Source organism: Aedes albopictus, chromosome 1 (genome assembly GCF_035046485.1).
Source record: "Aedes albopictus strain Foshan chromosome 1, AalbF5, whole genome shotgun sequence".
NCBI lineage: Eukaryota > Metazoa > Arthropoda > Insecta > Diptera > Culicidae > Aedes > Aedes albopictus.
In genome coordinates this window covers 108,782,705-108,808,802 of record NC_085136.1, presented here as the reverse complement: position 1 = coordinate 108,808,802, position 26,098 = coordinate 108,782,705, and the positions used below count along the sequence as shown (strand labels likewise).

Here is a 26,098-nt window from a genome sequence, read left to right as displayed (position 1 = left end):
TTCCATTGGACCGGCTAGAGCTGCAGCCGCCAGAGTTATGATCGATTCGCTTGATTCTGCTGCGCAATGCATCAATGTCCGGTCACGTCCTCCTTCGCTGCCTGCCCACTCACTCGCTGCCACCACGATCAAGATCTTAAAAAGGCCTGCGCGAAAGTCCCATGATCGCAATCGCATCTCTACCTACTCTCGTGCAAACCCTTCTCCCCCGTTTGTTATTCGATCCTCCTGCCCGCGCGATATGCCGCATGATCTAGAAAGAAGGTAACGGTAATGCTTGCTCTTGCTCTTGCGCCCTTCCTGCTCGGCCGCCGGAATGGGGCGAATCGCCAATGTGTACATATCTCACGGACAATTGCAAATAAATAATAATCATAATGAATAGAACAAAGCCCATCATCGTCGCCTGGGGCGAGTCGCGCTCTAGTCAGTTCGCGCTCTGGCACAGCCCAGCTTTGGAAAATATGATCTTACCTTCGGATCCAGCGGTCCCTTCACACCATTCCGAGCCAATAATCGTGGTGCGCTGGCTGGCTGGCTGGTGCCCTATGGATGATAAATAGTTGTGGGCCTTTCCTTCGGCGAGCAAGCAATCGACCGACCGACCGATCGAGCAAAGAACGCGGAAGATGTTCTTGCGAAAATTCATGAGACACGCGAACACTATCCACGCTGCTAACCCATTTTCTCGGTCGGTCGTCGTGGACCGACGACGACGGACGCGTTTGGCATGGACGGGACAAAAATGGTCGGTGACTGTCCCCCATCCCATCCGGGTCCCAGCGCAGTGGCTCGTAGCAGCGCTTTTCGCGGACGGTTGTAAATTGTGTGACACATGGGCCTATTTCACCATTTAGGGATTTTTAGCAAGAAACAGACTGCGAGAGAGAGCGAGGTTATGTCAAGGGCTGCTGGCTGGCGAATCGGGTCTTTCGGGTGGCGAGTTCGTAAACGTGATGTCCAATTTTGCCAAGTTTGCCCGGTTGGCTATTCCGAAAGCTGTCCGGGAATTATGGCCGGCAGCGGAATTTATTGCGACGTGCATTAGGAGGATTAATGTGAATTGGATAATGATAATGATGTATGGGACAGACCGCTCAGGGTGATACAAAGTATGTACTGAATTTTATTATCTTTTACTTGTTTCTATATTATTTCTAAAATTTGTTTAGCGATTTCTAGGCGGATACCTCCCAATTTCTTCAGGGATTCTTTTCAGGATTTCTCCCGGGGTTCCTACACTATTTTTTCCTACGATTCCTTCAGGGATTTTTTCAACTCCTTCCTTCAGTCTTCGAATGAGTGTACCTTTTGAATCCGAACTCATATGGTTATCTTTTGACAGATACGCGTATTTCGACGACAACTTGTAATCTTCCTCAGTGCCAGTTGTTCGTTCAGTTATTTCTCCTGGGATTCATTCAAAGTTTGTTTTAGAATTCTTACAGGGATCTCTTCCAGAATTCTCTCATGGATGCTTCTAAGATTTTCAAAAATACTGCTTTTTTTAGGGATGTCTTCCGGGGATTTCTACCGGTTTCCGTCATGGATTCCTTTTTAAATTTCTTCAGGAATTCTTCCCAGGATTGCTTTATTCAGTCTTTTCGAGACTCTTTCATTGATTATTCTCAGGTTTTCTATAGGAATTCCTCCCGCGTTTCTTTCAGGAGTTCTCCAAGGACTCATTCCAGGATTCTTTTCGGGATTTCTTCAGGTATTCTCTTTATGATTTCTCCAGGAATCCATTCAGCGTTCCTGCATGGAGTCCTCTCGGAATTCATGTCTAGTTTTCTGCTGGGATTCCTGCCCGAATTTTTTTCTGATATTTGTGTTGCGATTCCTCCAAGACTATTTCAGGGATTTCTTCGGGAATACCTTCCGAGAATCTATACGGATCAGAATGTTACGATAGTATAAATGCTTTGACATTCATGCACACAGCACACAACAAAAACATGTGTTTGATGAACAAATTGAGATTTGAACTGCAAAAAAAATCCACGTGCTCCACTGGGAATCGAGCCCACGAATCCTAACTCGCTGGACGAGCGCTTTTGTCCTCCAAGCTACGGAGCCACTTGACTATTTCCGTCCCCTGAACTCCGGTGTTGCTCAGAGACATGTTTCTTGGAGTTTTTTTTTCTTGAACTTATCCTTAACTTCCTCCTAAGATTTCTTCCGGGAAGTTCCTTTTGGGATTGCTATAGGAGTTATTCTTAATAATTCTGATGGAGTTCTTCTTGCGATTTCTTTCTGTGGTTTGTTTTTCAGGCTTTCCTCGTTGTTTCCGATATTTTTTAACGATTCTTCCGAATTTTGTCGTGAAGATTTTCCAGGGATTTCCCCAAGTGTTCTCCCCAGAACATGTACCGGAAATTTACGCGGAATTCCTTTCTTTTTGGATTTTCTCGACTCGTTATATCGAGAGTTCATGGCGGAGTTTTCCAGATTTTTTTTTCTCAGAATGCCTCCTGGGAAAGCCTACGAAATTCCTTGTCAGAAATTCTTGGACAACTATCGACAGGAGTCCTGTTGGAATTTCGCGAGGATGTCTGAGAAGAAATGTTGAAAAATATCTAGAGAACTTCGGAAGGAATCCCGAGAAAAACTTGGCTATCTCGAAAACACTTGTGGAATGGAAATGTTCGAGAAATTGCGGAAGAAATTCAGGAATTTTTTGGGAAAAATTCCAGGAGGACTAACGGAAGAAATCCTGCTAAGATCTCCATGTTATAGTTTGGATTTTTTTTTTTTGGGAAAAACTCCTAGAAAAACTTTTGCAGAAGTCTCGCAAACATCGGGAGAAACTGTTGGAAGGCTATGTCGAAAATTCCACTAAGAGAGGTTCTCGAAAAAATTTGGGATACTTCTGCAGAAACTCTGTGGTAAACTCCTGCGGAAATCCTTGGAGGAACTTTTGTAGAATTTCCATGATCAGTTCTACAAAATCCCGGAAAGCGGCGAGAAATCCTGGGGAAAACATCTGGAGAAAATCAGCGAGAAATTCCGTAGACCTGCAGGAAACATCCCTGTGTAAATTCAAGGAAATTGTCAAGGAAAAATCACAGGAAGAATTGTGTAAGAAACTGCGTATGAATTTGAAGAAGAAATCATAACACAATGTTGTTAAATCAAACATTCTTTTGGAGAAGGAAAATTTTCCAATTAATATTGAATTCTTCCTCAAAATTTCGCGTTTCAATTTGCACCGGTGTACCTTACCTTACGATATGATTCTCTTGTGCTCTAAGTGTACTAGGAATATGAAAGTGTACAGAAACATGGTTTCTTTGGCGAACCCAAGTAATCAATAGCATCATATTTCACCTTTTTGGACATATAGCCTGTTTCAGAAATTATAAATACACTTTGTTTATTAAATTAAATGAACTGGTCGAATGATTTTTACCAACTTCTTTCAGAGTATAGCATATTGTACTCCATATTTTTTTATTTCCTTTCAATTGTCTTGATATTTTAAAGAACAATCGAGTTCTCTAACAAATAACCTAATTTTTCAAATTTGCATTTGCACAAAGGTGTTTTTTAATAATTTCAACTTTATTTATCACTAAATACCAAATATTATCTAAATTTTTATCACATTCGCTTTCTCAACAAGTTGTCCAAGCAATGCCTTGATAAAAATTTGGTAAAAATTGATAAATGCATTTCCACAGCATTTTTTCGGAGTTCAAGTTTCTTATTTTTTAAGGTTTTCTACGGAACATAAGAACTACCACACAGTTTCTTAGCTTTCTTGTACGCATTAAATATAAACAAACTTATTTTTTCAGCTCATTCGATCCTTCAGATGACAAAGCTTGTCGTACCATAAAAACGAATGCAGTAAACAGTAATTAAGACATTCGTTTGCTTAACGTTTGTTGCTACTGGTGTTGTTGAGAAATTTGAAACAAAAAATTTTGTATTGAGAAGGCGCGTAATGGTGGTTCTTGATCAAATATTCCAGTAAAAATTAGTCTTACCGATCGAGAAATATCTTTTATTATCGATACAGCAATTTTTATTGTGTTTGGAAATTAAATATTTCATCTGTGAGATTTTTTTCTTTTCTACTATGCTACATTTTTTGATCACTTTGTGCAACTTCAAATTTTAATCATCTAGTTTACAGAGCCCTATTTTTAAACTTTTACCAGAAACATCCACAAAATTGGTATTATTTGCTTCGTTAGCATGTTAACTATAAGAGCTAGAAGAAACTTTTTTGGATATTGTGCTCAAATTGAAATGGCAGTTAACCGTTAGTGTATTTATAATTTCTGAAACAGTCTATATAGAGCTATTGTACGGCCAATATAGAGCAGGTAATTTCTACACTAGCACTATACTGGTACGTAAGGCGAATAATAGTGCCATATGGTTACTTCAGAAGTATTTTGAAAGTTAATGATTTACAGTTGATGAGCCGATCCTATCATGGGTTTGCCATTGTTGGTCGGCGCTAGTGAGTACGCACCTTCTACAACTTGTATATCTCAGAATCCTGATTACTTAGAAAGTTGGTTTCATCGACGAAGTTGTTTGGTAGGCCAAGTTGATGTGAAAATTCACCAGTAGGCGGTACTAGTCACATAATTTTGAAGGATTAGAATAATTAAAATTTCCCGAAAAGTATTTTAAATAGGTTATTTTTCCTTTCAAACATATTTTAGTCGAGTTTTTCATAGGCAAATATACTAGACATAAATGTACAAAATTTCATTTAATTCGGTTCACTTAATCTTGAGACAAAGCAGTTTAAAAAACGAGTGTCAAATAAATAAAAAAATATATCAGAGGTGCTCTAACTTCGAGTTGAGTTAACCGATTAAACGCTATATTGTACCAATTGCAATTAACTACAGGGTGCGGCCGGAAAAAATGCGAAAAGTTCAAGGCACTATTACACGCTAAATATGGGATATATATGACTATTTATTCATGACAGTGTATCAGTCAATGTCCATATTCTAGCACTGAAAAATATAATTGAACACATTTGATGTTTAACATGTGATAATGTAGGCCTAATAAGCGGATATCAATAAACTGCGCGCCAAATGGTCATTAAACAAAATGACTATAACAGTAACAAAATTAGCTCAAATTCGATGAACAACCAGACCACACTGATCCAGAGCCATGTAGTTTCACATAGCAGATGAAATAAGTACATATATTTGATGATATTGTAGAGAAAATCAAAAATTTTATCAGATGCGAAATTTAGCGACCTGTGCGATTTTCTGCGGTTTGAAAATTCTGGTTGTCTTCATCTTCAGGCGCCGCCCTGTAAAGGTTAGTGACCAAAATGGGAAATTTTTTAACTTACTTTTCAGATAACTAGCCTATTATAGATCATGGAACGTTGAAACATAGATTGGTTAACGTCAAATGAACGAAAATGAGGTTTGAAGTTGAAAAACACTTTCGCATGTTTTCCTGCCGCATACTGTAGTAAAGGAACTAAAAGTCAACATTTGAGAATATTTGCTGCATTTTATAAAAAGTAGAACCTTATTGAAAATTTTCTAGTCAATAATCAAAATTTTTATGCTTTTTCAAATTTTCAACTCGTATTGTGGATATTTTGTTAAGTTTTTCTATCGTCGCGGAGCTTACGTGCCAGGCAGGCGAAACTCCACTTCTGTTACGAGCAGCCAATCGGGAGCAAGAAAGCATACGACGTCGTTGCGCGCCAAAACTACACGCAGTACGTTCCCATTGTCTGCGACCAAAACAAACATCGACGATCGCCCACCGGATGATCCTTGCTGTGGATATCTTGCGTGGAAGAGTAAGTAACTCATAATTTCTTTTCGAGATTGTTCTAATGAGACGGAAATAAAACAATATTTTCTGGTGGAGCGGACCTGTGGTGGTGTGGTGGTAAGAACAGTTGACTATCACGCCGAGGACCTGGGATCGAATCCCACTCCCGACAAACTCACAAAATGTGAGTTCTTCCTTCAGAAGGGAAGTAAATCGTGGGTCCCGAGATGAACTAACCTAGGGCTGAAAATCTCATTAATACAGATAAAAAAAAGAATTGAAAAAAAAACAATATTTTCTGGAATTGTTCATGATTCGATTGCTTGTGCCATGATTTGTTGCACGCAGTCTTGCAGTCTTGATTTGTTGCACGCGGTCGATACAACGGTACAAGTTGAATATGATGAAATCCAAATACGGATACTGTCCATGACATGACAATTGTCCTGGTGCACAATTGACTGACAGATGGCCAGTATCAATCGTAAATTATAAACAAAAACGACTTTCTTGGATAGCTGACAAGATTGATCAAAGCATCGATGGATGGTGTGCATAATTGCGTAAGAATCACGAACTCGATGCTCTTTACCGCGAAATCCAACATCCAGAAGGTGGTCAAAGCTGAAAGAATACAATTGGCAGGGCATGCAGCAAGAATGCTGGACAACAACCCTGCATAGTTAATTTATTGGGGATAAGCTGCTTGGTGAGAACTGAAAACGCCTTCGCTTCTGATGTTATCGAACGATCCCTAGAATCAGCATTGCCTAGTGGGATCAACAGTGGAATATGCCTAGGCCTTATTTCTAAGATGTTGGTCATCTTACAGAATGGTCTATTTCATTTCAATATGATTGGTGTCGCGCTGGTGTCACTGCTACTGGAATCAGATCTTCGGCGAGTCTATCAATGGTTAGAGTGTTGCCTACCTGCCGAGCTGTCGGTACGTGGTATTCTGTGAACAATCAGTTCCCAGCCATCTTAGCAAACTACAGTAGAATCACTTGGCTTGATAATGGACCTCGCGATGCAGGCGACTTGATCCGCCAAAGCTCCACTCCTCATTGAGGTAGCATCGCACTGCTCACCTCGTCATAATGCTTGCTGTCATCGACGCTTGCTAGGGGAAGGACACCCAAGGGGAATGTCACTAATATTTGTTCATACCCCAACGCCTCGAAAATGGTGTCATCACGGCCAATAAGTCGTTAGGAAGGACATGACCACTACGGTAGCTCTATTGATCTGTTTCATCTTGGAACGGCAAGTACTCAGCCGTTTTACAGAGGTCTCGTGTGGAATCGGTGACGATCACCGGCTACTACAGGAAACCTTCATCAGCAGAGGATTGGAGTGTCAGAACTCGGCGATCATAGTTGCTCCTGCCATGCAGAGAAGAAAGATGGCTAGCTTGGTTCACTAGTGGCAGCCACTGCATAGATTCATTAGCCGGGAGCCGGCTTGTTTGTTTACCCACGTTGATTCGGATCAAGTAGGGGTAGAATGGGTACTTTTACTTTGTATATCAGCCTGGGGTTCTTGGGTGGGTGATAGAGGTGTAGCCCGGGGGAGACATTCTTGCTTTCTGGTTGACGCCTTCCTGTGAATCTTCAGGTATTCCGTTCGTTGCGCTTACTGCCCTCGTGCTTGGCGCCGTTGTAAGCGCATTTTTGCTCGGTGGCCTCTTCCATTAGTTAGAGGGACGCTGTAGGCTGCACTAGTGCACTGCATCGCGCTCTTCAAGATTCCATGTGGCAGTTTAGAGTCCCATGACCAAACGCGAGGCAGTTTACGCACTCCGTGACATCATACTTCTTTCGTAAGTATCGTTGCCTGTTGATGATGTTGTTGAGCAGGCCGCTGATTTTGAGGAGGTTTCCAAAGAAAAGAAGTCCTTCTCTGGGAAAAATTTGCAGTGGCTTTAGTTTCACTGCCTTCAGTTCTTCCATGATGGCTTCTGGTCATCATGGATACTTACCTCACCGGTCAGACTAAGGCCTGAGTGGCCTCTGCTGTACATAGTAACCGTCTCTACTCTACTTGGTCCGACTATGTGTCTCCAGTTCCGCACTCTCGTGTATTTGGGCTCATTGGTGACCGTCGATAGAGTAATTCAAAGGCGCATTGTGGCAAAAACGCTGATTCGACCGGTAGTCCTATATGGGCACGAAGCATGGACCCTACGTGCATCGACGCAGAGAACCAACGCGCCCTTGGAGAATTTGAACGGAAGATTTTGCGTACTAGCTACGGTGGAGTGCATATTGAAGACGGGACTTGGAGAAGGCGAATCGAGTTGGTCTCCATTGATTGTATCATACGCCGATTTGAAATCGATGAAAAAGAGATGTGCGGGCACGTTGTATTCGCGACATTTCTGCAACACCTGGCGAATGGCGAACATCTGGTCCGTTGTATTGCGTTCACCCAAGAATCCAGCCTGATATTGCCCCACGGACTCTGATGCAATCGCTGATAGACGGCGGCATAAAATTTGAGAGAGTATCTTGTAGGCAGCGCTCAGTAGTGTGATCGCGCGGTAGTTCCCGCAATCCAACTTGTCACGATCCCTTCCATCCATTCCCCCGATAATACTTCCTCCTCCCAAATCTTGGTGATGAATTCGAATAGTGCGTTGGACTTATTTGGCCTAGTAACATGTATTCTGCTGCACGTGGCTGAAATGACAGAAATTTAGTAAAATAAGTATGGCTTTTTGTACTTCTCTACCGTTTATCCTGAGGAATCAACACCTACTCCTAGCTAAACCCTCCCCTCACACCAACATCATCGTCATTTTCAGGTGTAGAATTAGCATTACACGTTAATACTAACGAAAAAAAATCGTCATTTTCAGTGGGTCGGCCGGTCGGTGGCAGTCTGTAAATTGATGATGCGGTACTTTACGTAATAAATTAACCAAACCGCGCGGTTACCCGCGCGCGCACACACGCTGCTGAATTTCCTGGACTTCCTTACAAGGGAATCCGCTTTCGGAGTCGCGAAAACCCCATCATAGACTGCCGAGCCGCCACCGCGCCGTTTGATAGATCCGCCGCTCGTTGCCAGTACTGCTGAGCGCGTGACAGGACAGGCAGCGGCGGCAATGTTTACAGAATATGCCACTTCGCCGCGGCGCGGTGGTTCGCGACATTGCACAAGCATATTTTATCTGCGGTCGCGCATCTGTCATCGTCGTCGAGGACGGCATTTCTCTACCCTCCCGGGTAGAGACCTCGGGCGGACGCATTCAGGCCTAATGGGTTCTGGTTCTCAAACGTTCCGAGAACTTCTTCTGGCGTGATTAACCTTTCCGGGATTTGGGAAAGGTCTCTAGAGAGGTTTCAAGTCGGGTACTACAATGTTGCCTAGCGACGGGAGTTGTAAATCCTGTCGCCTGTTGCTCGATTCGACACATGAATGGGGTTGTTTGTCCCACGTGGTGCGCATTTATCACCATCTGTCACCGGCGGGACCGAGGACTGCTGCTGCTGGGTATCCGATTGAAATCCAAATCCGTCCAAAGTCGCTCGGATTGACTCAAGTGGAACGCAGTCATGTTTGCGCGCGCTTACTATCATTCAAGATGGCAATTAGTTTCGTAATTAAGTGTATGGACCTCCAGAAGCGTAGGAATATAACTACTGATGTGGATGATTGTGATTGGTCTAATGGAATTATTTCTCCTATGTATTTTATAGGATGCCAAAAAGGGAACCGAACTGGACTACGTGCTGGCAAACAAGAATCCTCTTCTGCCAAAGCCTGTCTATCTCGAGCTCTGGGTAAGTTGAAAGCAGTTTCCTTCAAATGGTCGAGCATCAGTACTAATTGTATCCATGTTTTTTTTTTTTTCATTCATCTGCTCAGGGTTCGCCGCTGTTTGCCATCCGACAGAAAATCATCTCACCGGAGATGACCGAGGGGACCATCTTCCTGCTGGGGCCACTGGATTTCGAGAAGCAGGCCATGTACCACCTCACCGTTCTGGCAAACGTAAGTATCTTTCCTAATGAACATTCACCAACAGCAGTGGTACCTTTGCTGATTCATGTGAAGCAATAAATTCACCGGATATCCCAAACGTTGTACCCCGGTTGTAGAGTTTACATCGTTGCATTATCATAGCTTATATCAGGTTTTCGTCCAGCCGTTACGAGAGAATGCAATTGGCAATGCCCTAATGCTTTACGTTTTGTTCTACTGGTCATGGTGGAAGTCGATCATGATGGTGGCTCCAGAGAGGAACCCCAGCACGTCATCCAGGTTCATGGGTGGAAAGCAAAGGCAAAGGCAAAGGCAAAGGCAAAGGCAAAGGCAAAGGCAAAGGCAAAGGCAAAGGCAAAGGCAAAGGCAAAGGCAAAGGCAAAGGCAAAGGCAAAGGCAAAGGCAAAGGCAAAGGCAAAGGCAAAGGCAAAGGCAAAGGCAAAGGCAAAGGCAAAGGCAAAGGCAAAGGCAAAGGCAAAGGCAAAGGCAAAGGCAAAGGCAAAGGCAAAGGCAAAGGCAAAGGCAAAGGCAAAGGCAAAGGCAAAGGCAAAGGCAAAGGCAAAGGCAAAGGCAAAGGCAAAGGCAAAGGCAAAGGCAAAGGCAAAGGCAAAGGCAAAGGCAAAGGCAAAGGCAAAGGCAAAGGCAAAGGCAAAGGCAAAGGCAAAGGCAAAGGCAAAGGCAAAGGCAAAGGCAAAGGCAAAGGCAAAGGCAAAGGCAAAGGCAAAGGCAAAGGCAAAGGCAAAGGCAAAGGCAAAGGCAAAGGCAAAGGCAAAGGCAAAGGCAAAGGCAAAGGCAAAGGCAAAGGCAAAGGCAAAGGCAAAGGCAAAGGCAAAGGCAAAGGCAAAGGCAAAGGCAAAGGCAAAGGCAAAGGCAAAGGCAAAGGCAAAGGCAAAGGCAAAGGCAAAGGCAAAGGCAAAGGCAAAGGCAAAGGCAAAGGCAAAGGCAAAGGCAAAGGCAAAGGCAAAGGCAAAGGCAAAGGCAAAGGCAAAGGCAAAGGCAAAGGCAAAGGCAAAGGCAAAGGCAAAGGCAAAGGCAAAGGCAAAGGCAAAGGCAAAGGCAAAGGCAAAGGCAAAGGCAAAGGCAAAGGCAAAGGCAAAGGCAAAGGCAAAGGCAAAGGCAAAGGCAAAGGCAAAGGCAAAGGCAAAGGCAAAGGCAAAGGCAAAGGCAAAGGCAAAGGCAAAGGCAAAGACAAAGGCAAAAGCAATGTATACCAAAGCATAGCACTGGCAACGTTTCCTCGAGATTCAACGCGTAGAATTTTGGATGCTAGAGTTGCTCTGGGTCGTATCGAGGCAGCCGTCGGTACCGTACATTGCTGATGTCGGAGAATTTCTTACGCATTTGAAACCATCACCAGGTAGGGGTAAATAGTGCCCAGAGACGTTGTCAGCTCGACCACAGAGTTCACCACCTGTAGGAATTTTCCTAACAAACCACAAAACATGATTATTCAATTCGACATTCGATAATCGAATCAGCCAAAACCATTCACCTTTTCCTTCGTTAGTTCCGCAGCAAATGCGTCGAGTGGTAAGGTGTGGTGGAATGCGACGAGCAGGAGCAACGCACACGAGAATATAATATGGCAAATCATAATAACCGCACCAAACAAAGCGTAAAGCAGCCCCCGAATGTGGGTCAACGAACGTGAACTTTTATAACGATCGACCGCCACGCTGCTACCTCGCCGCCACTCCACATCGTCGTCGCGTCGCGTAATCGGTCGTCCGAAGCGAATGACGTACCAAAAACGGAACTCGCACCAAAACAGTCGAACCAAAAAAAAAGAAAACAAAAATGAGGAGGAATCACTTTCGCTTTCCGTTTCAGCGTGGTTTTTATTTTGGTGCTACCAGGCGAACAGGCTAGTGGGGTGGATGCGTCACGCTTGCAGCGCAGCACCCATATGGTGGAGAATTTTACCAGAGAGTCGGAGTTCACGCTGGCTGAGGAGGCAGCCGCCGAGTAGGAGAGCCAGGCGGTGATTAATTATTCAGTCCAATTAGAGCTATCACACCTCAAGTTCGGTGGGTATGATGTGTGGACTTCACAGCCGTTTGACACAAGTTGTTGTCGTTTATCTTTATGAGTCCGCAGTGTTTGGTGTGGTGCTGAAAATAATACAAAAACTAAATATTTACCATTGGAATAACGCGGGTAAATGCCACATTCTACGTAAAATTATCTCCAATGGAGTAATTGAAGTACACAAGCCTAATGGGGATATCCTCTATAGATTGAGGTTCAAAAGAGACTCCGTTAACGTACTTTATTTTTACCAAATTATTCGGACATGTTTAACGGTGTAATAGCTACTGCTTCTCATTCAGCAATTTTTGAATTCAATTCCATAACCTCCATTTCTCTTCTACTTCTACTTGGAATTCTTTGCATATATAAAAAAGGCCAAATTTTCCCATACAAAACTTTTTTTATTTGATTATATTTTGAATACTTACACATGTATTGATACCAAAAAGACCATAAATCACTCAAAAAAGCAATTGAATGGAGATTTACAATACCAGCCATATTTTTTGCACAAGAAAACAATATGGCCCATTCAACGTGTTTTCCTGAAAACTGGAATTCAATAGCTTTCTAACAAAAAAAAGTTTAAAATAGATTAACAGGTTTAAAAGTTATGATGTTTTGAAAATTTTTATTTTTTTAAAAACCTTGATTTTTAGGACCACCCAATCTGAAAATAGGTCACTAATGACGAAACAAAAACTAATACGGGTCCAATTATTAACCCACCAAGTTTCACGATAATCGGAGCTGCACTATATATTTATTCCTATATTCCTTCAATAATATATCGAAGGAATCATTTAAAACCCATTTATGAATATCTTCAAAAGTCCCTCCGTTTTCTGTAGAAAACCCTCCTGGGTTTTTTTCAGAAGTTTCTCCAGTAATTACTTCAGTCTTCTAGGCAAGTATTGAAAAATTCTGTCAGGAATGCATTATGAGAATTTTTTGAGAGTTCTTTCAAGAATTTTTCCAGGAGTTTCCTCTGAAAATTAATTTTCTTAGAATTTCCTCTAAAGTTGTCTAAAGACTACTACAGAAATTAAATCAAAAACTGCTTAATAAAACCTTCCTTGGATTGCTTCCGAAATAGCTCCATGGATTTCTTTGGAAAATCCTCCTAAAATTTATCTCGGGAAGTCTTCCACTGATTACTTTTGGAATCTCTTTTAGGACATCTTTCATGGCACTTATGCCTTAATAAACCAGCCTTGGGCTGCAAATCTCTTAAATAAAGACACCCAATTTTCATGAAATGCTTCAAAAATTCCTCGAATTACCTTCAGAATTTTCTCTATAAGGTCCCAAATTTTCTCTACGGGATCCCCAAAAAATCGTCCAAAACTCCTCTACTTCCATGGGTTTCCTCAAAAATTACTCCATAGATTCTTTCAGAAATCAGTTCTCCCACTCCAAAAATACTTCAACGGATTCCTGCAGAAATGTTCCTGGAGATTCTCCCATGAATTTAAGGATTCCTTTAAGAAATCTTCTATGGATTCCTTTCAAAATTGCTCCGGGATTCCTTCAGAAAGTACTCCAGGAATTTTGTTTTAAAATCAACTAAAGTTTCCTTCAGAAACTGCTCCGGTGGTTTTTCAAGATATCCTTCTGTAGATTCTTTAGGAATTTTCTCAGGGACTTCCTTCGGAAAATTCTCAAAGAGTTCGTTCAGAGTTTTCTGCAGGGATTCCTTCAAAAATTATTTCAATGATTCTTTCATAAATTCTTCTTTCTAAAAATCTTTCTGAGAACTCTTAAAAAAAAATGTGCGGGTGTTTCGTTAAGAAGTCGACCAAAGATTGTTCAGGGATTCTTCTAGGGATTGTATTTTGTCAATCATTCTATAATACTAGAAAAAATAAGGGGAGTGAAACACACTTTAAAATTATTTTTCCTAAAATTACATGGAAAATAATATTTTCCATGAAAATATTTCAAAATAAAAATATTTTTACAATATTATGGCTGATACAAATTTAATTTTGACTTTTTGTCTGCCCCCCCCCCCCCCCCTCCTCCCCTTCAAAAATTTTTGACTAGATTTTGCATTTTGTGGGAGCAGATAAAAAATATTCATCAAAATTTCGGGTCTTGCTCAAAACTCTTTAACAAATCCGATAAGTTTTTAATATTTTTCAAATTATATGCTTTGTTATTTTTATCCCCCCCTTCGACCAGTCAAAAAGTGGTGGGACAAAAAATATTTGTAACGGCCTAACCATAAAATATCAATATGTTTTCATCCTGAAAAATCGGTATCAAAAATAGGCTTCCAGGAAACACATAAAAGTGTAGGGATGTTCAAATATAAAAATTGGAAAAATAAAAAAAACACTAACTAAAAGAATAACGTTTTGAAACATATTTAAATGTATTTAGATGTCGAAAAATTATATACTTATTAGATAGTTAAGGACTTTTCTAGAAAAAAAATTCTAGAAACTTCTACGGGAATTCTCTCAGAACCTTATCTAGGCGTTTCTCCAGGTTTTTCTGCCAGGAATACATTCAGAAACACATCCACAGATTGCTACAGAAATACTTTCAGAAAATCATACAAGAATATTACTAAAAAAATTTTCCACGAATTATACTCCTCATTAAACTTCCACCAATTCCACCAACGATTTTTCACAGAGTTTCTGCTGGTATTTTTCCAGAATATTCATCGGAAATTATTCCAGGGATTGTTTCCTAATTTCCTTGGGGTTTTTCTTGAGATTTATTCGACAGTACTTCTTCCTGAGAATTCTTCGGGGAATCTACTGGACATCTCTGCAGGAATTCCCACTAGTATTCCTTTTGATTTTTTTTAGGGATTACTTTAAAACTATTTTCAGAGACTTCATCAGATTTTAGGAATTTCTTCAGGAATTTCAGTAAGAGACTTCTTCAAAATTATTACTGAAGAATTCGTAAAAGAATCCCTGAAGGAATATCTGACGAAACTAAAGAAGACTGTTGATGATTCCTTCCCAAAAAAAGTCATCATCATGTTTTGGGGGGATTCCTGAACAAACATTCCTGAAGCAATTTTAGAAGCCATCTCTGCTGGAGGAATTTCTGAAAGAATGCCTGGGAGAATACCTGAAGAAACTTCTTAGGAAACCTTTTTAATTCAAAGACAAAATCATGGAAAACTAGTGGACGAACTATGGTAGTAATTTCAAGGAAAAGTTGCTTGAGTTTGGAGGAGAAATCCGTACAGTAGTTTCGGAAGAAAACTTCCAAAAATGTATGCAGATCTCCTTGCAGAAATTTCAGATAACGGTACTGGTAGAATCTTTTCCCCAAAATGTGACCGATTTCTGGAGGATGCTTTGAATGAATCCTTGGAAGAACTCTTGGAATATATTTGAAGAAATTATTAAAAAACGGCACAATTTTTGAAGACATTCGAATATCTTACAAGGAAAAATTTGTGAACGAAATCCTGCAGAAAAAAAACTGATGAAGTTCTCCAGAGAAACACTGAAGAAATTTCCAAAAAATAAATTAACTTTTTGAGAAATCTTCGAAATAATACCTGTATGAGCTGGAGAATCCTATGGTATTCATAGAAGAATTTGTTAAAAAATTTCTTTAAAAAATGCCAAGGAATAGATTTAGGAGTAATTCTACAGAAACCATAATCAATCTGTGGAGACATACTTGGAGGAACTTCTGGGGAAACCCCTGGAGGAACTTCCAGATAATCTCTGGAGAGATTCTTTTAGATGAATTTCTAAAAAAAAAAACCCTTGGAGAAACTCTGAATACATTTATTTGCACTTTTTTTTTTAATTTCACAAAGAGTTGTGTGAGAAAGTTGTGTGAGAGTTTCTTCCGAAATTCCTCCAAAGATTTGTTTAGAAACTCTTTCAGAGATTTGCCCTATTTCTTTCAGGACTTTTCCAGATTTTTTTTTCGAAAAATGATACCTTATAGCATTCTCCCAAACAATCTTCCAAGGATCAATTCCAAAACTATCTCCGGGGTTTACTTCTAAAATTGCTCCAGGGATTTTTTTTTAATCTGAATTTCTGTCGGAAAATCTTCCTGGAATTTCTGTAGAAGTTCTTCCACGGTATCTTTAAAAAAACTGTGAACTCTATTCGGAGATTTCCTGCAGGGATTACTAAAGAAACACACTACCCCGTCTTCAACAAGCGGTTGCACAGACTGAACAATAACTAACTTGAGACAACGGACAGCACACGAAACACCAGTCCAGTGGAGAATTTTCCGTTTGACGAAAAGTTTTCACCGACTGGAGCGAGAATAGCACCCACACTTCGTGGCTCACGGAACGCCTTGACGACTGATGCCGGTAACCGCATGGTCACGAAGCTCACAATTCTTCACAATTTTTTCGAGGAGTTCTTTCAGAAAATCTTCCATGGCTTTTATTAAAAATTCGATTAATAACACTAGTTTACAGCATTTTTGAACTCGGTAAGCTGATGAATGTAGAATCATGCCCTGAGTTCGAGAACGTAAGGGAAAAAAATCAGTAGACCGGTTTTTTTTTCGGCTTTCCATACAAGGCTGATGATTTGAAACCGATTTTTGTTCTATTTTTAAGCAAAGTTGCTCCCTTCATACATCTCTATTTCCGTAACCAATACTCCGATTGATATATCAATTGTACGTTGAGCAGATATTTTTAATTGATGTTCAGTTTTTAATTCTTAAAAAAAAACATAAATCTTCATTATTTTTTTGGAAATTTTGTTCAAATTTAAGGAGATTGGCCAATATAATCACCAATATCTCGAATCCCATTAATTGCATAAATGCAATAAATTATGTTCAGATGATCGAAACATATTATATTCAGCTTTTTATTTATGCAAAAATATTGTAAATTGATTGACCGCAACGCAATATAGGGTGACAATGGGTATTATCGGCAGGTTTGTTCTCTTCGTCATGGGGAGTTTTTCTCAGCCAAATTGCCTGAAACTTGGTAATATGATTCAGCTTAGTTGGGAAGGATTCGATACCAGCTCTGAGGTCAATAGGTTTAGAAAAACCCCCAAAGACGAAGAGAACAAAACGGCCGAGAATAGGTAATTTCCCCTATTTATATTTTAGCAAATTCCATATTTTTAAACTCTACATTTTTATGTTCGATTTTCAGGAAAAAACTTTAAAATTTTTGGAAGTGCGATCTTAATATCAGTACATAATCATGCATCAAAAACTTTGGTCGATGATAGAAGTTCACGACTTTCGTTTTATTTTGTAAACTAGTGTAATATGTTCAGATTTTCCTCCAGAGATTTTTTTTTACACATTTCTCCTTTGACATTTATAAATTTCTTTATATGTTTCACTTTGAAAAAAAAATCCAGATTTTTCGATATTTTTTTCATGGATCCTTGCTGAAATCCATCCTAGGGGTTATTTTAAAAAAGTCTCAGGAGTTCTTGAAATAATCTCCAAGAGATTCTTAAACTTTCAGGACGCGCAAATCATCCAGGAGATCCGAAGGAAATTCAGTTAGTAACTCTTTCATAGGGATTTTTCCTCCAGGGAATGTCCTACAGAAATTTCTCAGATTTTTTTTTCCATAAAGATTCCTCCAGAAATTTTTCAAAGCATTTATTTACTACCTTCCATGAACTTTCACAAAAATGCTCCATGTATTTTTTTTAGAAAATGGTACACGGGTACATTGAGAATCAAAAACTTATTGTTATTATTATTATTATTACTTTATTATAGAGATTTTCAGCCCTAGGCTGGTTCATCTCTTTATCAGAAACTCGGAACTCCTTCAAAACTTTCTCAGAAGCTTTCTAAAGAAATTTCTCCATGGATTGCTTAAAAAAAATTTCAAGAGATTATTAAGAAAATTCTCAAGATTTGTTCACATTCCTTTAGATATTCCTTCCAGAAATTGCTCCAATGATTTCTTGAGAAAGTCTTAAAAATCCTCAAAGGATTCCGTCAAGAAATTTTTCTTCAGATTTTTTCAGAGATTCTTATAAGGATGTTTATGGAAAGGCTAGAATAGATTGCAAGGATTCTTGCAGAGATTTCATCAGAAATACCGCTGGGTATTCTTCTATGTGTTTTTTTTTTTCAGAAATTCCTTCAACATTTCCTAAAAGCGTATCTTTTGAAATGTCTCTATGAATGCCTCCTGGAAATCATTAAAAAAATGTTTAGGATTTTTTATTAGGGTATTTCTCCAGTTTTTTTTTTTCAATAATATCTCAAGAGGTTTTGTTATATATTCCACCCAGGTTTCCAGGTGTTTCTTCAGGTATTCCTACTGGAGTTTCTTCAGAAAATCCTTCTAAGAATTCTTAAAAAAATCCTTGTGTTTTTTGTTCAGAAATTCCTTCAGGAATTCATTGGGAATTTTCTTCAGATTTGTTTTAAATTCCTTCTGAAATTTCTTCAGCGATACTTTCGGAAATACATTTAGAGACCTCCTCAATATTCCTGCAATTACCTCAGGAGTTTCAGCAGGAATTTCTTCAAAACTTGTTCGATGGATTGAAGATTTCAGAAGATTTTTTTTCCTTTTTAATTTAGTGTTTTCTGCCGTAGGCAGGTTCATCCCGAATACTTTTTCAGAAGTTGTTCCAGCAGATCCTTCAGGGATCCATGGAAATGTACCAGTGAAGGGGCACTGAATTCGGCAAACCTTAATAAACTAGCTCTGATTTTACCAAGACAGATTAAAGAGAGATCAAAGGCAAATTAAAGGAATCATATACAGGGTGTTAGGTTCGTGAGTGCAAACTTTTCAAAGGGTGATAGAAGACCATAAATGGTGAAACAATTTGTTCCACCCATAAGATCAAATCTCAACCATTACATAGTTATTGAACTTTCCATGTTTTTTTATTATGCCATAAGTGGCTATAATATTAAAATTGTCAAACTTATCCCAGTTTCTTTCGATTGGTCTAGTTAAATAACTAAGTTTTCTAGTGCAAATAGCTCAAAAGTAGTGTGTTTTTATTTGTTTTTGTCAATTATTTTTGAAAAATGCGTAATAAATTAAAACTCTTTCTTAGGCAAAGCTGAGGCCCCTGTTTCAGTCTACAATTTGTTTTTTGACACCAAATTTCCAGCTCTTATCGTTTTCTTGAAATTTGCATTGAAACACCTGAATAAGAGCAAAGAAAAATTTATGGATAAATTTTCAAGAAAATTCAAGGAATATCTAAAGAAATCATTGGGGATATTATTTCTGAAATCATTCTGGAGAAAGTTCTGAAGAAGTACATGAGAAGGAAAACTGAAAGAATTCTCTGAAAATTTTTAAGAAGAAATCTAGCTGAACTCATAAAAGTGATAGCTGCAATAATGCCCCTTCCGCGATAGTTACAGTCAAATTTCATTAAAAAACTAATTCATCGACGGGTATTCCCAGAGTAATTTCTAATTAGATGCAATATTGAAGTAGTTTCCATGGAGGCTTACTATTTGAGGCGCTACAATTTGGAAACGTTGAGTAACCAGCTCTGAACTTACTTGTGAATGATTAATTCTTAAACGATACCTCATGTATAATACAACTTGTACATAGTGGATCACAGTGTTGACTAAGGATAACTAATAATGTAGAATATGTTCTATATCGTTGCGTTTGTTCAAGCAAAGCCAATACATCAGGATCCCGCAAGCATTCCAATAATTGAACTCACATGGCACAAACCATATAGATATACTGGAGAAACAACCTTTCGTTGAATGAACTGTCGCTATAAATCACTCCGCACGTTAACTGGCGCTCGTTATGTGCACCTTGACCTGTCACCACAAATCATATCGCGCAAAACAGCTGCTCCTCCAGGCAGCAACTATCTATCTATCTATCTATTGGAGAGGTGGGCACTCTGGGTACTGGTTTTGCAGCATCATACTCGATTTTCAACGATGAACGCGTCGAACTCGAGGCAAAACCTATCATTAGCACCTTCTCGATCGAAACAGGGATCAAAACCTTACCACTCAAAGGGCGCCATCTGCATCATAAGCAGAATAACGACAAACCTATGCATTATTGTGTATCCTCAACGCAGTCAGTGAGTTGCAAGTGGTATAGTTACTGTGGGAAAATCACACAACCTGTACCTGTGAGGACAATTTATGACTACGATCGTTCGTTGACGGTTGTCTTTCATCGATTGACGATCATTGTTCATGACATATGCTGCAGTTTGCCGACTACAAGTTTCACTGTTCGCTGCACAAAGTTTTCAGTGGCATAGATACATATGCGAAGAAAACTTCGATTAACAATCAAATCATCATCAATTTGGCTTAGGTTAAAATTATTGTCGTCATCGTCGTCGGTGGACGACGACGATTATGGTAATCGATTAACTGACCATGTTGACCGGATTAAGTGCAAATATGGCACTTATACCGGTGCTTAAGTCGGTTGTCCATCCACTTTGAAGCAGTTTTGTTAATGTATGCACAATCAGCATTCAGGAGATAAGGGAAAACACTAAAACCGCGAATCCTTCGGTTGGTGCTGACGCTCTCCACCAACGGCCCGGCAAACTTCGACCCGATCGATCCGTGCGACCTGATCGATTCATTGATGACGGCGCTAATGGACTACAAAGACCATTATTTACATACGGATTGCACACGGACTTTCCAGCAGCAGTGCCCGAATGAGGAGCGGTCGCCTCAGCAGCTGCACCGTACAGTTTCTCCAATTGGTTAATTATGCAAATCGAATAGGTTGCTCTGTCTTTTTCCCTCTGCCTACCAAGCATCGAAAAGTAATCCTGCGCAGAAGCCCTTGTTGAAAATAGTCGCGTTGAAAACGATCCGAATTAGCATTCATTAACATCTGTTGCTATAAGTTATGGGCTTTCACGATTACACGGAAACGATTTGGACTTAGGAATCCTTTCGTGGCAAAACTATTTAATGCGGTGGGTGTGAACTGTGCAATATTTTTGCGTTTGAAGATCGCATGCAGGCTGGGGCGCAGTCTTTTACCGCATTCCGTTGACCGTTGCGTAAAATCCCCGCATGCTATTCCGATTCATGCTTTCATGCGCTTCAGTAATCATACTCTCTTTGTGCTGCATTTTCTTTCGGCTGTACATTATTTAGTGTGCTGGTATCTCCATTCTAAACATTTTAGATTTATCAAACAAAAAGTCACCTTCTCAAAAGAAGGCAATTACTGACGCATGATTTCTCAAAGCTGTCATAATGCACTATGAATTAATCATAACAGCTGCGACTGCATTTTCAATCGTCGACCGCGGTTTAAGCCCAGCATTGGACCTCACAAGGTGCAACTCTAACATTCCACCACGAATACCTTCTCCTTCTGGCTTCTCCACCAACCATACGCTATCCGATCGATAAAGTGCAATCGAAAACCGCGGCGCAGCTCTCTGGAACCCATTTCAAAGTGAATTAAATTCAAATGGATCAACTTTTTCCCTCGACTCACATATATGAAATATGAAATGTCGGCAAACCACCAAGAACCGTCGCTGCTGTCGGCCCCTATTGATTTGATTTGGTTTTGACTGCGTGAATTTTGTGTGATCATATTGATCTGATTCGTCGTGGATCGTACCCACACTGATCAGTCAGTCAATGGTAGCCGACGTCGATCGATCCAGTTTATGATTAATAATATTGGAACATTTGGTGAATTGTCGCCCATTGAAGTCACTACCATTGCAATGGTCGTTCTTTGACGGTCGGCGGCTGCTACGCTGAGCTGGACGTGATTTGCGTGTCCAATTTGAAATGTAAACTAAGCAATACGAGGGGTGATCTGTCACAGCAAATCACTGCACTGCTGGGTCATATGGAGTGATCTAGTTAGAAGTTTATTGGCTATTTGAATGCATTTATTTTTTAATTTGGGTGCTAACCTTCTATTGGAAACTGCAAGTTAGAATTCAGATATTAATCCCTTATTCTTGTTCAGTAGGTTTATTGATTGTTTTTCCTAAAATTTTTGCAAGAGTCTGACTGATTCTTATACGAATGCTTCTAGCAGATCGTATAACAAATTGTAAAGGCACAAATACATCTAAAATCCTCTATCAGTTTTGCTAAGAGAAGAGAATTCTGCTAGATTTTTTTTTCCTATTCCGCCTGAGGTTTCACTTGAAGTTTTGCATATGCTCTTTCAAAAATTTTGCTTGAAATAAGTTAAGCTTATTTTTCGAAAGCTTTCGAAATTAAGAATCTGTCGGTTTTTCAGGATCCAAAATACATCTAAAAAAGAAACCACAGATTTTGTGCCGATATATTGAGAATCATACGTCGCAAAAACGACTCTCAAAGTGAAATTTTTAAATATAAAAAGAAACATTGACTGCAATTGGCATAACTTTGTTCATTTTTACCCAATCTTTTAGCATGGTTGAAATTGACTGTTAAATATACTAGTAAAACTTCAAATTTTCTAAAATCACGTCATGCATGAATTTTACTTTTTTTTATTTACAAAAAAAAAGAAAATCTTTTAAAACTCATATTTGACGTGATTTTGGAAAATTGGAAACAACTTTTCAACTATTTTACCGATTTCAATGTATCAGGCATGCTTTCGCAGATATATTTGACGATTAAGATATAACCGTAGTAGGTTGTTGTTGTTGGGGTTGATATGACCCAGACAGCACGGTGTCAAAATCTTGATTACTATCGAACTTTCATGTACCTCAAATTTTGCTTCGGAAATGATTAGTATTGAGCCCATATATTCATAATCGAAAAACTAGAAAATATTTTATCGGCGAAAATTGTTCCATACTTTATGTATGGGCTGAATTTTTATTTAAAAACAGTGTTTAATAAATTTCAGTATAGAAAATAATCAAAAACTTAGATAAATTAACATTTCCCCGAAGGAATATTTTAAAACTTTCCATTTATGAAATATAGCCAAAATGCTGACTGTATGTGAAGAAAGATGCGAGGTACATTAAAGCTCGAAAATAATCGAAATTTTGACACCGTCACTGGCTCACTTAACGTACACGTACACGCTATCGTGGTGGTCCTAGCCTAATATCTTAGGAGGGTTAAGTCATGTTTCGACAGTTTTCTTTACAGATTTCTTCCCAGTTTCGTTTCCCGTTCATTGCATCCTTGACAATCACTATACATATATTGTACCCTTTGGCTTTCTTTTCTTTAAAAGTAATCTTTTCTCTAAAAGTATCTTTACAAGTATTTTATCGGTATTTCGCATTAAAAACTCTACGATTTTCTATTTTTTTTAAGAATCTGAGAAAGTCTTCCCATACTTTCTTTATGAATGTCTTCACTTAATCTCAAACTTCCAGAAATTTGCCCGAAATTTCCTTGAAAACTGTTTGATCAGTGTTTTTTTTCACTTTCCAAAGAAACTCATTCATTCGCTTCTTCACTGCCTGAGTACTATTTTTTTACTATTTCTACTTCAAGGAATCAAAAGCCGAAATTTGTATCAGCCTTATTACTTTCGGAAATTGCTTCGGCGATTTGTTTAAAAAATTGGGCTGTTTTTTGTTCTAATTTGAAGAGTAAATTTATTTGAGAATTCCTTTTCCTATGCTGCTCCCACTCGCATAACAGTCCCATAAGAATAAGAAACCCAGCAAAGATGGGACTGTTATGCGAGTGGGGGTAGAATATTTCATCGATAATTTCTTCGATGGTCCTTTTGTAAATAACTTCGATATTTCGCATTTTTTTTTTGAGAATTCCTTCGGCAATTTTTTAAGAAAATGCTTCAGTAGTTCTTAGAGTGCTTGGAATGCTCAAAAAGTTCCTTCTGAGAGTGCTTCAGGAATTCGTGGAGAAATCCCTTGATCGAATTCCTTCATCCCAGATTGAACTAATGTTCGTGTCCCTGGAGAGAAGAGCTTCTGGAAGATTACCAAGAGAAATCCCCAGAAATAAATCTCCTTTTTAAATATTGGAGGAATCCATAGAAGACATCTGTTGGGGATCCCCGAAAGCAACTTTTCGGAGGAGTTCCCAGTAGAGGTTCCTGTAGATATCCTCAGCAGAAACTCCTGAAGGAATCCAATATGGCATTTCTGAAGTAATCGATGGATGGAATTCCTGGAATTCCTAGTTATGGCTTTTGTTTGTATCACCACACGGAGTAATCAACAGATTGACGTACCTGGATGAATCTCCAAAAGGATTTTCTGGAGGAATTCCCAAATAGCGTTGCTGGAGGAATCTTCACAAAGAATACCAATGAAATTTCTCCAACTCAAAAAACCAAATGAAATGTTAAAAATAAAAATGGCTCGATTAATCGTTTTTTAGGTGCCCTGTCTACCCTGTCATGATTTTATATATCCTACTTGCTACTGATTTATTGTTTAAATTTAGCTAATGTGCATATTCTATATATTTCCAGAGATACTGCCATAATGTTTTTCAGAAATTTTCCAGGAATTTCTTGGGAAAATCTGTTTAAATTTCCAGAAAAAAAATCCCTTCATAGAAATATTGCCAACGTTTTGAAATAACTTCAACATTTTTTGAATTTTCCCATTATTTTTACTAGAAACTCTACCTACCTACAGGGATTCCACATGAATTGGTTGAAGCTTTGGTAATACATTTACTCTAAGGATTTTTTTAATTCTCCCAGGATTATCACTAACATTCTTCTAGACATCATCAGCGTTATTATCGTGTGACTTAAGTGCAGGATCGTTCAGAATTCTTAGCGATGAATTCTGCAGGAATTTCACCAGAATTTCTTCCAAAATGACTATGGATACAGGGGATGGCCAAAATGTTTGGGATAGGCAACTTTTTTTTCTCTCACAAAAAAGTTCAACATGATATAACTTTTCATTGAGTGCATCAAAAAATCTCAAATTTTGACTGTTTGTCAACCTATTATATGTGCATCATTGGTACAAATTTGGGCTCAATTGAATAATGTTCCGCAAAGTTAGCACCGTTCAGGTAAAACACTATTTTTTAGACAACTCATTTTTTAACTGTCATATCTCGGAAACGAGTGAACCGAATTGAATTAAATTTTGCACGTACACTAACAATATGTAAATGCTTCACAAACTATTAAAACATAGGTACTTTTTAAACGTTGAAAAAAGTTATCATGGATTGGCACTTTTTGGATTTTTCTCGAAAATATGTAATTTTTTTACATCCATGTCAATAAATTTTAGTGTTGATATCCAAAGATTTTCCACTTCAGTTCTCAAGTTATCTCTAAGCAGATATATTGGAGCCTATTTAGATTGAAGGAAGAACATATTTAGTAATTTTTGCGTGGTATTGTAAATTTGACTTACTTTCCTCTATATGGGTGAAAATTTCAACCCAATATAACTTAATTCGCCGTGATAAAATATTACATTTTATAACGTCGTATTAAGTATCAATATATTGTTGATAAACGTTAAAAAATTTATTCAATTCGGTTCACTGGTTTCCGAGATATGGCACTTCAAAAATTAGTTGTCTAAATAATAGTGTTTTACCCGAATGGTTCTTACTTTGCGAAACATCAATCAATCGAGCCCAAATTTGTACCAATGATGCACATATAATAGGTTGACAAACAGTCAAAATTTGAGATTTTTTGATGCACTCTATGAAAAGTTACAGCATGTTTATTTTTTTCGTGGAAGAAAAAAACTGGCCTATCCCAAACATTTTGGCCATCCCCTGTATTTCTCCGTAAAATACTTCCATTGATTCCTGAAGAAAATCTTAGTTTCTTTTAGAATGTTCTCAAAAGTTTTCTAGTGATTACCCAAGAAATTAATTTAGGAACTTTTTTAGCGTTGTTCCATAGAATCCTGTAGAAAATCTTCCAGGAATTCCTTTTGTAACGTTTTCTACGGATTTCATTCAAAAGTTCTTTAGAGCTTCTCCCTCGGATTGCTTCAATATTTCCTCTAGAATTTCTTTCAAAATTTTCATTAGAGAATCCATTAGATAAATAGCTCCAAAATTTTCTCTAGAAAAGCTTCTATATGTTTTCTTGAAAAATCCTCTATTTATTTATTGTTTCAGAAATCCGTACGAGAATTCTTTCTGGAAATCATCCACGGATTTCTTCGGAAATTCAGTGAATCTTTGTGAAAATCAAAGGTTCCTCCTGAAATTTCTCCATGGATGTATTTTTATATTTTTGATCTGGCGAGTGTTGGGCGTGACCGAGGTTGGAGAGCTGCAGCTGCAAATCGAGTATTATGGCGGCAAATTGTTGATTCAGTATTATCATGAATTTGATGTTAACTAAATAAATGAAAATGAATGTATTTAGAAAATCTTTCAAAGATTCGTTTGGAAATTCTTACAAAGAATA

At 38.8% G+C, this 26,098-nt stretch overlaps 2 protein-coding genes across 3 annotated transcripts in view; one reads left to right on the top strand and one right to left on the bottom strand.

The window, feature by feature from the left end:
- LOC134285111 (uncharacterized) overlaps nt 1-26,098 on the bottom strand; it is a 192,223-nt gene that overhangs the window by 66,144 nt on the left and 99,981 nt on the right. The gene's annotated exons all lie outside the window — the stretch shown is intronic.
- Nucleotides 1-26,098, top strand: part of LOC115269571 (cadherin-86C) — a 589,109-nt gene that overhangs the window by 523,373 nt on the left and 39,638 nt on the right. For both annotated transcript variants that reach the window (XM_062845170.1, XM_062845171.1), the window contains exons 5-6: nt 9,483-9,566; nt 9,652-9,777. In XM_062845170.1, the coding sequence (XP_062701154.1) occupies nt 9,483-9,566; nt 9,652-9,777 (210 nt within the window). The remainder of the gene's footprint in view (nt 1-9,482; nt 9,567-9,651; nt 9,778-26,098) is intronic.